Genomic DNA, 12,328 nt, shown 5'->3' with positions numbered 1-12,328 from the left:
AATGAACATTTGTTTTTATGGACTTTCTGAAAAATATACTAAGGATGACAGGTACGAATTTAGGGCAGTCGATGATTGATAACAATTTCCACACCTGATAAATTAAATCACGTAAACAAAGCGCTATTTTTAGCGATGTCGATGTCCGAAGGCCGCTGTGCGTATAACACAAATAAATCTGACTGTCAAGTAGTGAAATATAATATACATGTCGGACTGTTTGGGCGAGAAGAATTTCGCTAAATTACTTAGTAATATACATCAGTGTTAAACAAATGGTTTACCGTGAACAAAATATCTCGAAATTAGTTATACTCTACCAGAAAATCAACCTGGTGTCTTTACGCTTGAAATAATACACAGAAAAAAAGAAACTTTTCTGTGCTTTTGTAGATTTCTCTCAAGCTTTTGATTAAGTATGGAGGATGGGCATAAATTGCTCGAAATTTCATTAAATGGTAATTTTTCATAGTTATTGATAATATGTACAAAAACAATAAATCATTTATTTCACATAATTGAGCTGTATCGCCGTCGTTTATTCCTGAAATAGGGGCAAGACAGGGTAAAAAATGTGTCTCCAGTCCTACTTTCCATGTGTATGTACTGAAATGACCTCCCATCTTATTTACAGAATAGTGGAACTGTTTGATCACGACAATCTTATGTCATGGCTTAAACTTATTTTTCTTCTCTATGCAAACGACACTATCTTGTTATTGATCACCGCTGATGATCTCCAAATTTGTTTGAACAATTTAAATGATTACTGTAATAATTGGCATTTAAAGGTGAGCTAAAAATATTAAAACTTAAATATTAATTTGTTGATCGTTAAACTGGGAATTTAATATTTTATTTAGGAGATGAATATATTGGGAAATCCAAGTCTTACCATCACTAAGGTGTGACATTCTCTAGCAATGGTCCGTTACTTAAAGCTAGAAACAAGCATCTAAGACAATGTATTTACTATTTACCGTTAGATCTTATTTTTAAACTATTTGATCACACTGTCTAACCTATTTTGACATATTGATTAGAAATATTTGGATTTGAAAATTTAGAAATATTAATGAACTTCTTCCATGTCTTTGTAAAATAACCAACCCTCGTAAATCGACTCCTTCCCTATACATGCTAACGGGCGAACTTGGACGGTATCCAATATCTATCATAATTAAAACTAGGATGATCTCATTTTGGAATCGTCTTATTAAGAAGAAAGAAAAAAAATAGTTTCAACTTGACAAAAACATGACCAGTTTTCCTAATCATAAGTTTAAATTGATGACTTCTAAGATAAGAGACATTGTGAATTCTGTTTGCCGCCCTGATCTTTGGCAAAACCAGACGCACATAAATCACGTGCATATACATAAACTTAAACTTATATGTAAACACTAAAATACCAATACAAACAGTCTTGGTAAGAAGAAAGACGTCATTGATTTTATTAAACAGATGCTTATTAGAAATACAAGTACATATAATCTAGTTGTTAAATTTATGAATCGATATGGCTCACATTTCACAGACAAAGTCTTTTCCAACATAGTTTGATAAGTTAAATCCCATTGGTTCATAATAAGTAAGATTTTCTCCTAGTTATACTTTTTAAATCTATGAATGGCCTTCCTTTTAGCTGTAGATAACTGTTATGCACAACATTCACGTGCAGATTTACTACATGCTTGTGCTAAGTCTAATAATAAATATCGTGCTTTACATACATGCAGTTGCGTATTTGGATCACAAACACACGCACGCACACACGCACGCACACACGCACACACACACACACACACACACACACAAACAAAACCAAAACCAAACACAAAACATAACAAACAAACAAAAACAAACAAACAAAAATAAAGAAAATAACACAAAACAACCAAACACCAAGCAACTAAACCATACATGATGAAATTAGACAATCGTACAATCAAACGGAAACTTTCATTTCTATTTAAACAAATCCGATAACAAAATGATGTTCTTTAAAGTATATATTTTTTGTAGAAATAGTTGAGGGTTAATGCACCACTTTTTGTGCATTAGCATCTACAGAAGTAAATTCAAATTCTTTATTTCTCTCGTTACATCATATAAATACAAACATGAAATGTTTAAACAATGAATATTTGTTAAACTAAAGACCCCCCCTCCCCCCAAAAATAAATAAATAAATAAATGAATTAAAAATAAAAAGGCCAATACAACAACAACAACTACTACAACACCATCACCACCGCAAAAACAACAGAACAATACCCACAGCAACAGTACGTACATACCAACTATCTAAAAGAGAACAGTCACACGAAAATAGATTTACCATAAATTGTTGTGCTTTTATATGTATGAAAGTTTACACGTGCTTACTTTATTACAAAGATAATAAAAACAATTACTGAGGACATAAATGCTAATTAAAGTTTGATTTTAAATCAATAAATCATGTAAATGACATAACTGTATGAAATTATGTACAAGGTTAGCGTTTATTAGCATTTACAAAATTTAATTGGTCAATACTTATAAAAGACCAATAAAATGTAGCATATGCCTACTTATAAACACTTAACAATTTAGTGTTTGAATTATATTTTATAAAATTTTCGATTAATTAGACTGATAAAATTAAGCCGGTTTACCATTATAATATCTGTCATATTTTGCAGTTCATATAGGAGAATCCTTTCCGAGGGGACCCGCCAATTGGGTGGTAACAAACCTTGCCGGGTTACTGACCATAGGCGGTTTACCGAGGGACGGATATTCCGATCCGAACCGTAAGCATACGTCAAATATTTCTTGCATCTATTGCCATACTCCACCATAACATAAATTACTAATATATTACCTTAATAAAACTTTTTTTGATGGAATATGGAATTTTATGTCATTTCACTGGTAACTTTTTTCTTACAACAGCGTGTGAATTTTAAACTTTATTATAACGGCGAAAATACGTCACCCTAAGCATGGCATATAGAATGCGACTCATCTACTACCCCCATGCCAGATGCATTTTTTTGCATGGGTAAAATAACGGAAAAGAAAAGTAAATGCGTTATAATTCCTTTGAAATACTGCAATTCTATCCGACAAAAATAATTTTAAACAGTAGATTTGTGTAAGGGCGAAAGAGTGAAACATTTCAGCCATCTCAGCCTAAGAGAATTATCAAATGTGTGACGTCATATTTCACAACCAATCACATCAAAACGGATGATCTTTTGTTCATGATAATCTGCGGGGAAAACAGCTATGCATTTCACTTCCACAGGAGTCTGATACACATTGACGACTACCTCATTTCCGGCATCCGGAATCACATTACCTTCAAATAACTGAAACGAAATAAAATATATGTTTCGAAAAAATATTGCTTGTAAGTTTGATAAAGGGGCCACCTGAGATCAACTGCTAGTAAAGGTCATAATATGTTGATTTAGTAGTAAGTCATCGAGTTATATTGGATTTGTGGCCATTTTATCAATCAGACAAGGATTTAGTCGATTCATGATAAATAAATGTTGTTTATTCATCGAGTGTTATCATATTCAAGCATTTTTCTGAATATTTTAACGTGATTAACTTTCAATATCAAATAATTCATTTAACTAATTTTCGAATCTTTTGATTTTTTTAAATGATTAAGGAAAGGTAAGCTTCAAAACAAATGTTAGACTTTTCTAATCAAACGGTACTTACTGCTTTTTTGTCCGCCCAGACCCACTTGTTGCAGTCAGCACTTTGATGGATATAAACAGATGTTACCCTTTCATCACAGCAAGAGTCAAAAGTTCCATTTCGCCACCTTCCTTGAATTGCAAATCCTCGAACTTTTGAAAAGTTTGGTAGAGTAAACTGTAACAATGTTTATGTGATATAAACAAATACGAGTAAATATAGCAAGTTAATAAACGATACTTTTGCATCTTAATAAGGTGCAACTATTAGTATAAAACTACGTATATAACAGTATTTTACATTTTATCTCGTTAAAAGATCTACAGAGCTAGGGAATTTGTGTGACGACGGCGTCATATTAGCTTAATAAAGGGGCGTCCGTGGCCGAGTTGTTAAGGTCGTTGATATCAAATCACTTGCCCTTTACCGTTGTGGGTTCGAATCCCGACAGGGACTTTTGATTCTTTAATGTGAGGAAGCTATCCGGATAGCTAACGGAACGTCGGTGGTTCTACTCAGATACCCTTTCGTGCTTGTAATAATGCACAGAGGGGCACCTGATGTCTTCCTCCACCAGTAAAGCTGGAACGTCGCCAATGACCTATACACTGTCGGTGTGAACAAACAAATATTTTATGTAATATATGAAAAACAAGATCAACAAGGAAAGGCGGCGTTCAATGACATTTGAACATGCGACATTTGCAAACGAGAGGAATCATGTAATACTGAACATAAATGATCAGAAATCTATGACGAGTTATCAGAATATGATATTTACTGATATCTAAATACTTGTAAAACAAGCAAGACCGTTTATAACTGTAACGTAGACTGACTTACATATGCATATTTGCCCGTCACGTTAATACCACCAATACCGTCGTTATCACTCGGAACAAAGTTCAGCCGAGATCGGTGATTCTTTTTCATCAATAAATATTGGCTGCACTCGCCAAGGTCTTGAGGGAAAGAAAATAAAAATTATCATGAATATATAATTCCTTTTTTGCTTGGTATAATTTTATTCGCTTTCAATTTATCTCATCATTACTTTTATAAAATAACGAAAATATATATTACTCCTTACTATCTATTAAGTTTCCAACTTCGTTACATTGTTCATTAATTCCTTACATATCGTCTGTATACGCTTAATTGCTCGCATTATTATCTTGTAAACGGGTAACACTCATTCTCTTGATTTCCAGAAATATTCTTCGACTACAGTTCTTCGGAACATCTTTGGCAAAATTTCAATATGTTATAGTTACCTTTAGTTTTCTTATATGCTTTCCAGCTAGTCCAATCCAAGTCGGCACAATTTTCCTCTTTTTCAATAGCGTTGATCAAGTAACATTCGTCACTTGCGTTCGTGTGATACAATCCGATACATCTAAAAGATACATTAACATTTTTTCTGGGAATATAAATTAAAGTGATTTTAAATTAACATTCTATACAATATTCTTTTATCTAGCAAACGTTACTTTTGTATATAAGATATAACATTTACACTTATCATTTAAATGAAACATAAACACTTCTTTCGTTTTGTGTCTTACCGACCGAATGCATAATGCATCATTAAGAGGCGAAATGAATAATTATGTTTTCTGATTTGTTTGATGATGCTTACTAATGTATAATGTGTTTGATTGGAATTTCACCAATAGCTCATGACCAGACCATAAATATTTTATGTAATGTTTGTTAAACTTCATTACATCGTGGTCACATCAATTTATCTTTCTTTATTCTCTGTGTTTTACCAGATACTAAATTGAGAAATTGTGCGCAAAAATGTTATTTAATTTTGTGTTTAAGGTTACATAAAGAAAGACTTTGTGATCATAGTTTCACTATTTGTGTTTGTTTTATACGTTATTGATAAATTGTGAATAAAAATAAATATTCTTTATTATCAGCCTTTGATAAAATCTTTTCACATAACTTGTAATCATATTTCTTTATATTGTTGACTGTTCGCAAATAACAGATTATGTATAATAAATGGCTTATCAATGCACTAGACAAACATGATTGACAATAATATTTTTCTTTCTAGATTTTACCAAAATATAAACATAAATTTTTATGTTACCGATGCTGTAAGCAACATTGCATTGCACACACATTAAAAGGTAAAGTCATGACGCTGCTCTTTACACACTTGAACTTTCGGTATAAGTCAAAAGGTGTTATCCAACATGCCTTCATGTTGTTTGACATTATCACAGCTTGAACCAACAAACATATTCCAGTCAAAGACCACACATATTTTGAGCTCTGGAAGATTTAAAGTAAATGTCACTTCCAAAGAATATGAATTATGATGATTAACTTCCGATTGCATTTGGAAAAATTGTTATTCTTTCATCTTAATTTTTTTGAAGAAACATTGAACCTCTTTATGAAATGTCACAAATTATATTGCGTTTATTACAAAGAATACGCCATCAAATAATTTAAAGAAAGTGAGCACTCCAATTATTTAAGCAGCTGATTTGATTAAACACAAAAATTGACGAATATGCCAATAATTTACATGCATTTTAATTTCGATTCTTAATAATCTTTTTAAGTTTAGTCTCTAAACTATACTAGTTTCAGTCATAAAAAAGCCTTACCTTCATTTCTGTCATACAGTTTGTCAAGACTAGAGTTGAGTGATCGATTGAGATAAAACTTTCAGCAAACCATAACTCACACAATTGTTTTGAAGCGTCATAGCAACAAAGTGTCAGGCTGCTTTAAACGAAAAAATTGTTTATTGTGACCCGATTGTAAATCTGAAACGAATCGTGACTATAAAATGGATGGAGATTATAATATGTATACGAAATGTTTACACAGCCACTTAAATGAGAAATTTCATAGAAAATTACTGTTGTTGCATGCACCTTATCACAGACAAATGCAAATCAAAAGGTCACTTCAGTCTATTCCTAAGAATGTTCGAAACTTATAAATTTTGGAACATAAAGTCAACAATGATGAACACGAAATAAAAAAAAAACTTTTCACATTGGTCCATGAAAATGCAAAAAAGAACAGAAAAAATTGCGTGTTAAATGAGGTAAAACTGAAAGTGGGTTCTGTTGAACTATGAAAAATTAGATGATCAGATGATCAAATTGCAAAAAAGGATTTGTTGAGGGACGAACTTCTTTATCTGCAATATCATTCCATGCGAAATAGCCTTATCTTTGCTTACATAGATAAGGCCCAAACAGAATTTTCTGTCGTAACGGAAAAAACATAAAAAACTTTCTTAGCAAACAAAATGAAAATTATTAAAACAAATGACGAGTAACTAGAGTTTGACAGAGTGCGCAGAATTGGAGACAAAACGGTCGTCATAGTTGAAAAATTGTAGCCATGTTTTCCCTTTTCAAGGAATGTAAATTTGTACATAAAAAAGGGGAAAACATGACAGTGATAAAATTATTTTTTGCATGAACAATGTCCTTAGGAGGTAAATACTAAAAGGTGAAAACTAGTAACAAAACTCAAGGAGGCAAATCAAGCAGAAAAGCGGGCGTGACTAGCTTATGCCAGAAAGTTTACGTAGATTGAAAGCCGAAGTTGAGGACAGATAAGAAGTCAAGGAGGATGGACTGAACATGTAGATAGTTAAACTTGCGGTAAGAAAAAATACAGCGAGATTGTAAAAAAAGAAAAAAGGAAATTGTACATAAATGAAAGTAAAATTATCTAAAAAAAACATCTTTTTATAAATATGATATAATGCAATTATCTCATCAATTTCAAAATTTATACCTTAAAGTGACATTATGCCCATCCAAGGGTATATAGTGAGTGAACGGGTGAGATCAAAATAAGGTTTCATTTTGCCATAATTCCTTTTAATTTATTAATTAATTTTGCATAAACAATAAATAACTCGCAGATCCAAAACGAAATTTCTGTAAATAGCCATTAGAATTTACCTATAACGCTTAGTTTATAAAAAGAGTGGGGCAGTCTTTTTAAATTTTAGGCAGATTCATAATTTTATCGTAAACATTTTCCAATATCAACTTTTGGTTAAACACCATTTTGACAGTCAATCTTTTGAAATATAAAGTTAATTCAGCTCAATTTGACTATAAAAATATGAGCATAATGTCACTTTAAATGTAATGTGAAAATCTTATGTTTCCTTCATTGTAAGATTAAAATGGTTATGCATAATGTATGATTGTATGATCTATCAATAAATGGGGTTCCACATTTGTGGACCTGAAGCTGAAAAAAAAAATTGTAAATTTGATTTATAAAACTTACTTTTATATGTTTGGGACGAGCAAAGAAATAGTCGTATATTCTGATGTTTTTATTGTTATTTTAGATCATGGTCATTTTCCAGACAAAAATGGATAAAGGGTGTAGTTAAGGTATATAATAATAGGGATATTTCATTATTTAGTTTCTTTTCTGAGTTATTTACAATACATCAGTTCGGTCTTAGAAAAGTAAAATCAACTGTAGATGCATCATTATTTATACTTCTGAGTAGTGTGTAACATTATTGAGATGAAACAAAAAGATAAAATTATGTGTTTATTGGTTAAAAATGTTTTGATACGATATACAGAAATCACTGTAGCTGAAATTGTACACATTAGAAATACAAGATTAGTTATGATTGAAAATTAATGACATGTATATAAATGTTAAGTCTTGTGTTACGCATGTAACAATTATTTCCCTTAATTTGAGTATGCTGTAGGCTTATGTCAAGGGAAGATTATGTTTCCGTTACTTTTTGTCTCTGTTCGTAGAAGGCCTATAATTATTGATATAGGAAGATCATAGATCTGGACTTTATATCGAAGAAATAATCTTAACTTTACTATTATTTGTTGATGATATGGCAAAATTCGGAATAAAATGCAAATGCAAATAAATATATCATAATTATGAATTTATATGTAAACAGTGGAGATTTTAAGTAAATGCAGACAAAACAGAAATGTTTGTGTTAAGGAAAAAAACAGGTTAATTAGGAAATTAGTATTGGTCATAAAATGGTTATGAAATTGAGGTAGTGAATGACTTTAAATAATATTGAACAGTTTTCGATTACAACGGTAATGTTACACTTAATCTGGAATACATTACATAAAAAGCGTAAAAGGCGCGTAATATTTTGCTTTGAAAGTGTAAAACGTAAGTTTGAAACGCAAGTTATTATTTCAGCCGTTTGATTCTTTTGTTGGCTCATTTTGTAATTATTTCTCAGAAATATGGGGCTTTACAAATTAAAAACTTGAATTGAATAGACACATTTGCGATTTTGTGAAAATACATTGCCAGTTATAAAACGCTTGTGCATTTAACCTGTAGATACGCTAGAATATAAATACAAATAAATAAACGGTACTGGCAATGCCATTCTTTAATATGAATTTCATTTTTTCTTGTATGGCCATGTTATACAAATACTCAATGCCTGTATATTAAAAGATATTACATTTTATAAACCTCGGTATGTACACATTTATTTCATTGCTGCAAAGTAATGATATAAGTTACTGTGTAAATAAGCAGTGTTACAAAAATACTATTACCATTAGAATTTCAATTTTAAATAATGTTTAATGATAGAGTAGAATGTAGTCTTTGTCTTAAATATGTTCATTTTTACGCAATTTATATTTAATTGCAATTATTGTTTTCATTGATTACACAGAAATGTACAAGAAACTTAAAAAATATGTTGTATACAATGATGCACGCTCTTGAAAACAGTTCTGTTCTGTTCACATTTCACAAAACTGTTTATCGTACCAGCAGCATTGTTTAAAGCAACTCATGGAACACTCTTTCCCTAATATCAACAAATGGTAGCAGTGAGGACTTACATTAATTCAGAGCAGCACTGTGTCAATGGCTATATGTTGCAGAAGCCTAACATAATACCCTACTTAGTCACAATATAATGACACAGTGTTGACTAGATCTACAATATTCTATGTAACTGAAACACAAAGAAATTGCACAACAAGCACACTCTCCTAAAAATGTTTAACTTCACCGTTCGTGAGATCGAAGCCGCCACCTATTGCATTTATCATTGTTTTAACTGAAACCCATTATCAGATTATATTGTTGGAAACCTAACAATGTTTCTGTTTTGACTAGGAAAATCAGCTTACCATTGACAAAGAATTAAATAAAACATAACTAATTCTTACTCTTCATGCAGTAATTTCATTTTATCTCTATATCTCTATATTATAGTGGAAAATTACAAATTTAAAATGCTGTTTGTTTCTGAATGCACTATCAACTATACAAAGACAGATATACGAAAGACTATGGAAGTATATATCCTATATTTTGTTGACGCATTCATGTAGGGAGAGACATGTTATGGTATGTCGACATGCTTCAATAGAATACACTATGTCGACAACTTTACCTTAAACCTACCTCGCTCGTTTTCCATCATTATTTCTGAAATATTTGTGAGATATTTCATTACTTTAATCAAATAGGAATGGATGGGGACTACCTTAAAAACAAAACAAAATCAACTGATGTTTTCATAACAAAGGATTTAAGCTGAATCATTCACCCTATGGTGTTGACATGCTTCAGTCATGTTTAATGACTTAAAAAACTTAAAAAGACGAACAAATTCGTTCATGTTATCGCCGCAAAATGGTCTCTGTTAGCTTTGAAGCCAGGGAGATATTACCAGGACCATTTTAAGGACCATGTTAACAAAAGGTTGTAACCATATTTTACCATTGGCAGTTTGCCATTAAAAATTGAAATAATCAATGGGTAAAAATACACAGGATCGAAATGAAAAAAATCACTTATATACTGCACATGGTCTAACCCCGTGAGAATAAAAAGAAATGTCTGATTCGGCGTCTTCAGATAGTCGTTCAACGTGAAATATATCTCATATGTCGTATTCCAGTAGACGTTTTACGAGAAAATTGTTTCGCAAGTCGGCTAAATGTTTAATGATCTCCTTAGACGTAAAAACGCAAGTCGTCTTGACAAAAATTCTGGCAAGACAAACAAATCTAGACACAATGCATAAATATTTTTTTTACGCAAAACGCTTGATGCTATACAACTTGATGAAAACTTTTTGGTCTTAATATCTAAAAACAAGAGAAACAAATGAGAAACGTCTCGTAACAGGAGGTCGTTTACAGCTTACGTAATAAACGACCGCTGGTGATATTTCACTTTCTTGAATTCAAGATATCAACTTAAAAAAGGAAGGTTTCAACTTCTTGAAATCAACTTCACGAATTTACAATTTCGATTCCACGTTTCGAACTTTAACGATTTCAACTTAGTGAAATCTTGAATTCGTGAGTGAAGTTGAAATCAAGAAGTGCAATAAATGAATTCATACAGTTGAAATAAGCTGAAATCGTGAAGTAAAAACGTGAATTTGATAACATGAATTTAGGAAGTTATAATTAAGAATTTGTGAAGTTAAAATAGTGAATTCATGAAGTCAAAATCGTGTTTTCGTCAATTCCTTATGTCGATAACATGACTTCACGTAGTTAAAATTGAGAATTCACAAAGATGAAATCGGAAATTCATGAAATTTAAATGTCTCGACCGTTCTTTCCTTCAGATATAAACAATTTAGTAGAATGTAACACAAATATATACCATGCATAACAATTTAATCAGAGTAATGAGACTAATTTGACAAGCATTGTCAAACATTTTCATAAATATTTCATTTGATTTCTTATCAAAATTCCGTTTGTTACATCTGTTTCCTTTGCAAGTTAAATACTTAAACATTTTCATGATTTATTACTCCCTTGGCATTTTCCTGTGGCAAGAATTTAGAAATGATTAATTGCACTGACCTAGAATGTGAATCATGTATAAGTATTACACTATAAAACATTTTCCAAACATTAAACAACGCTTGTGCCAAATAGTACTTATTTTTTATGATTACTTTTCGTTTGAATAAGGCATACAAATAAGGTAATTAATTTGACTTTTGCAGTCGTTGACTTTAACATAATTAAGCGACAAGCTAGTGAAGACAAACATCCATGTTTACAGATGTTTATTCATTCTGTCTCAATAATTCAAATCGCAATTGTTTTATGGCAGAGAGGCAATATGTATGTATTTTGTTCCGTTAGATGAAACCCAAATGATGTTTCCGATTATATACAAAACTTAATATATAAATAACATATAACATTCTTCAAACATTTACAAGTATATTACAATTTTGTAATATGTTGCTGATAAGTATCATGTGTGTACCACAAAATTGATATAGTGACTTACGTGTTACTTTTATGGACATTTTTGACACTTATTGTGTTATGGGTTTAAAAAGATATAGTAAGTGTTCTGTAAAACAATACCTACCTGTTTTACTGTAGTAAAACAAGACTAGTGTTGTTAATATCAAAGTCATCATCTCTGTTAACGTTAAAAGCAACTTTGCATTGCGTGTATCTTCACAATCAGCTTTCATTTATGCAATACTTATGTAGGTCCCTTTAGGACACACGTATGGTCGATTTTACTATACTTTAAATTTCCTATACACTTCAGGTTGAAACAGTTTTTTTTACTGACTTTATTTCTAGAAATTATGTATTCT

At 31.1% G+C, this 12,328-nt stretch overlaps 1 protein-coding gene across 1 annotated transcript; it reads right to left on the bottom strand.

Annotated features, from left to right (window-relative positions):
- Positions 1-2,381: 2,381 nt before the first annotated feature.
- Positions 2,382-6,490, bottom strand: LOC132732558 (uncharacterized). The gene is made up of 6 exons (XM_060719039.1): positions 6,333-6,490; positions 5,807-5,991; positions 4,977-5,098; positions 4,546-4,664; positions 3,724-3,879; positions 2,382-3,359 (listed from the first exon to the last, which is right to left on the bottom strand). The coding sequence occupies exons 1-6, from the start codon at positions 6,345-6,347 to the stop codon at positions 3,207-3,209; spliced, it is 750 nt and encodes a 249-aa protein (XP_060575022.1). The 5' UTR covers positions 6,348-6,490; the 3' UTR covers positions 2,382-3,206.
- Positions 6,491-12,328: the final 5,838 nt, after the last annotated feature.

The sequence above is a fragment of the Ruditapes philippinarum genome, unplaced genomic scaffold (genome assembly GCF_026571515.1).
Source record: "Ruditapes philippinarum isolate M1 unplaced genomic scaffold, ASM2657151v2 ctg1211_1_1_1_1, whole genome shotgun sequence".
NCBI lineage: Eukaryota > Metazoa > Mollusca > Bivalvia > Venerida > Veneridae > Ruditapes > Ruditapes philippinarum.
Note: the sequence above shows the minus strand (reverse complement) of the source record. Positions and strands in the feature narration are given on the sequence as shown.

What these genes read in the sequence shown, in the direction of transcription:
- LOC132732558 (XM_060719039.1), bottom strand. An exon ending in CAATGTTGCTTACAGCATCG is followed by an intron (nt 5,099 to 5,806) that starts GTAACATAAAAA and finishes TGTATCTTTTAG; the next exon opens with ATGTATCGGATTGTATCACA. An exon ending in TGACGGGCAAATATGCATAT is followed by an intron (nt 3,880 to 4,545) that starts GTAAGTCAGTCT and finishes ACATTGTTACAG; the next exon opens with TTTACTCTACCAAACTTTTC.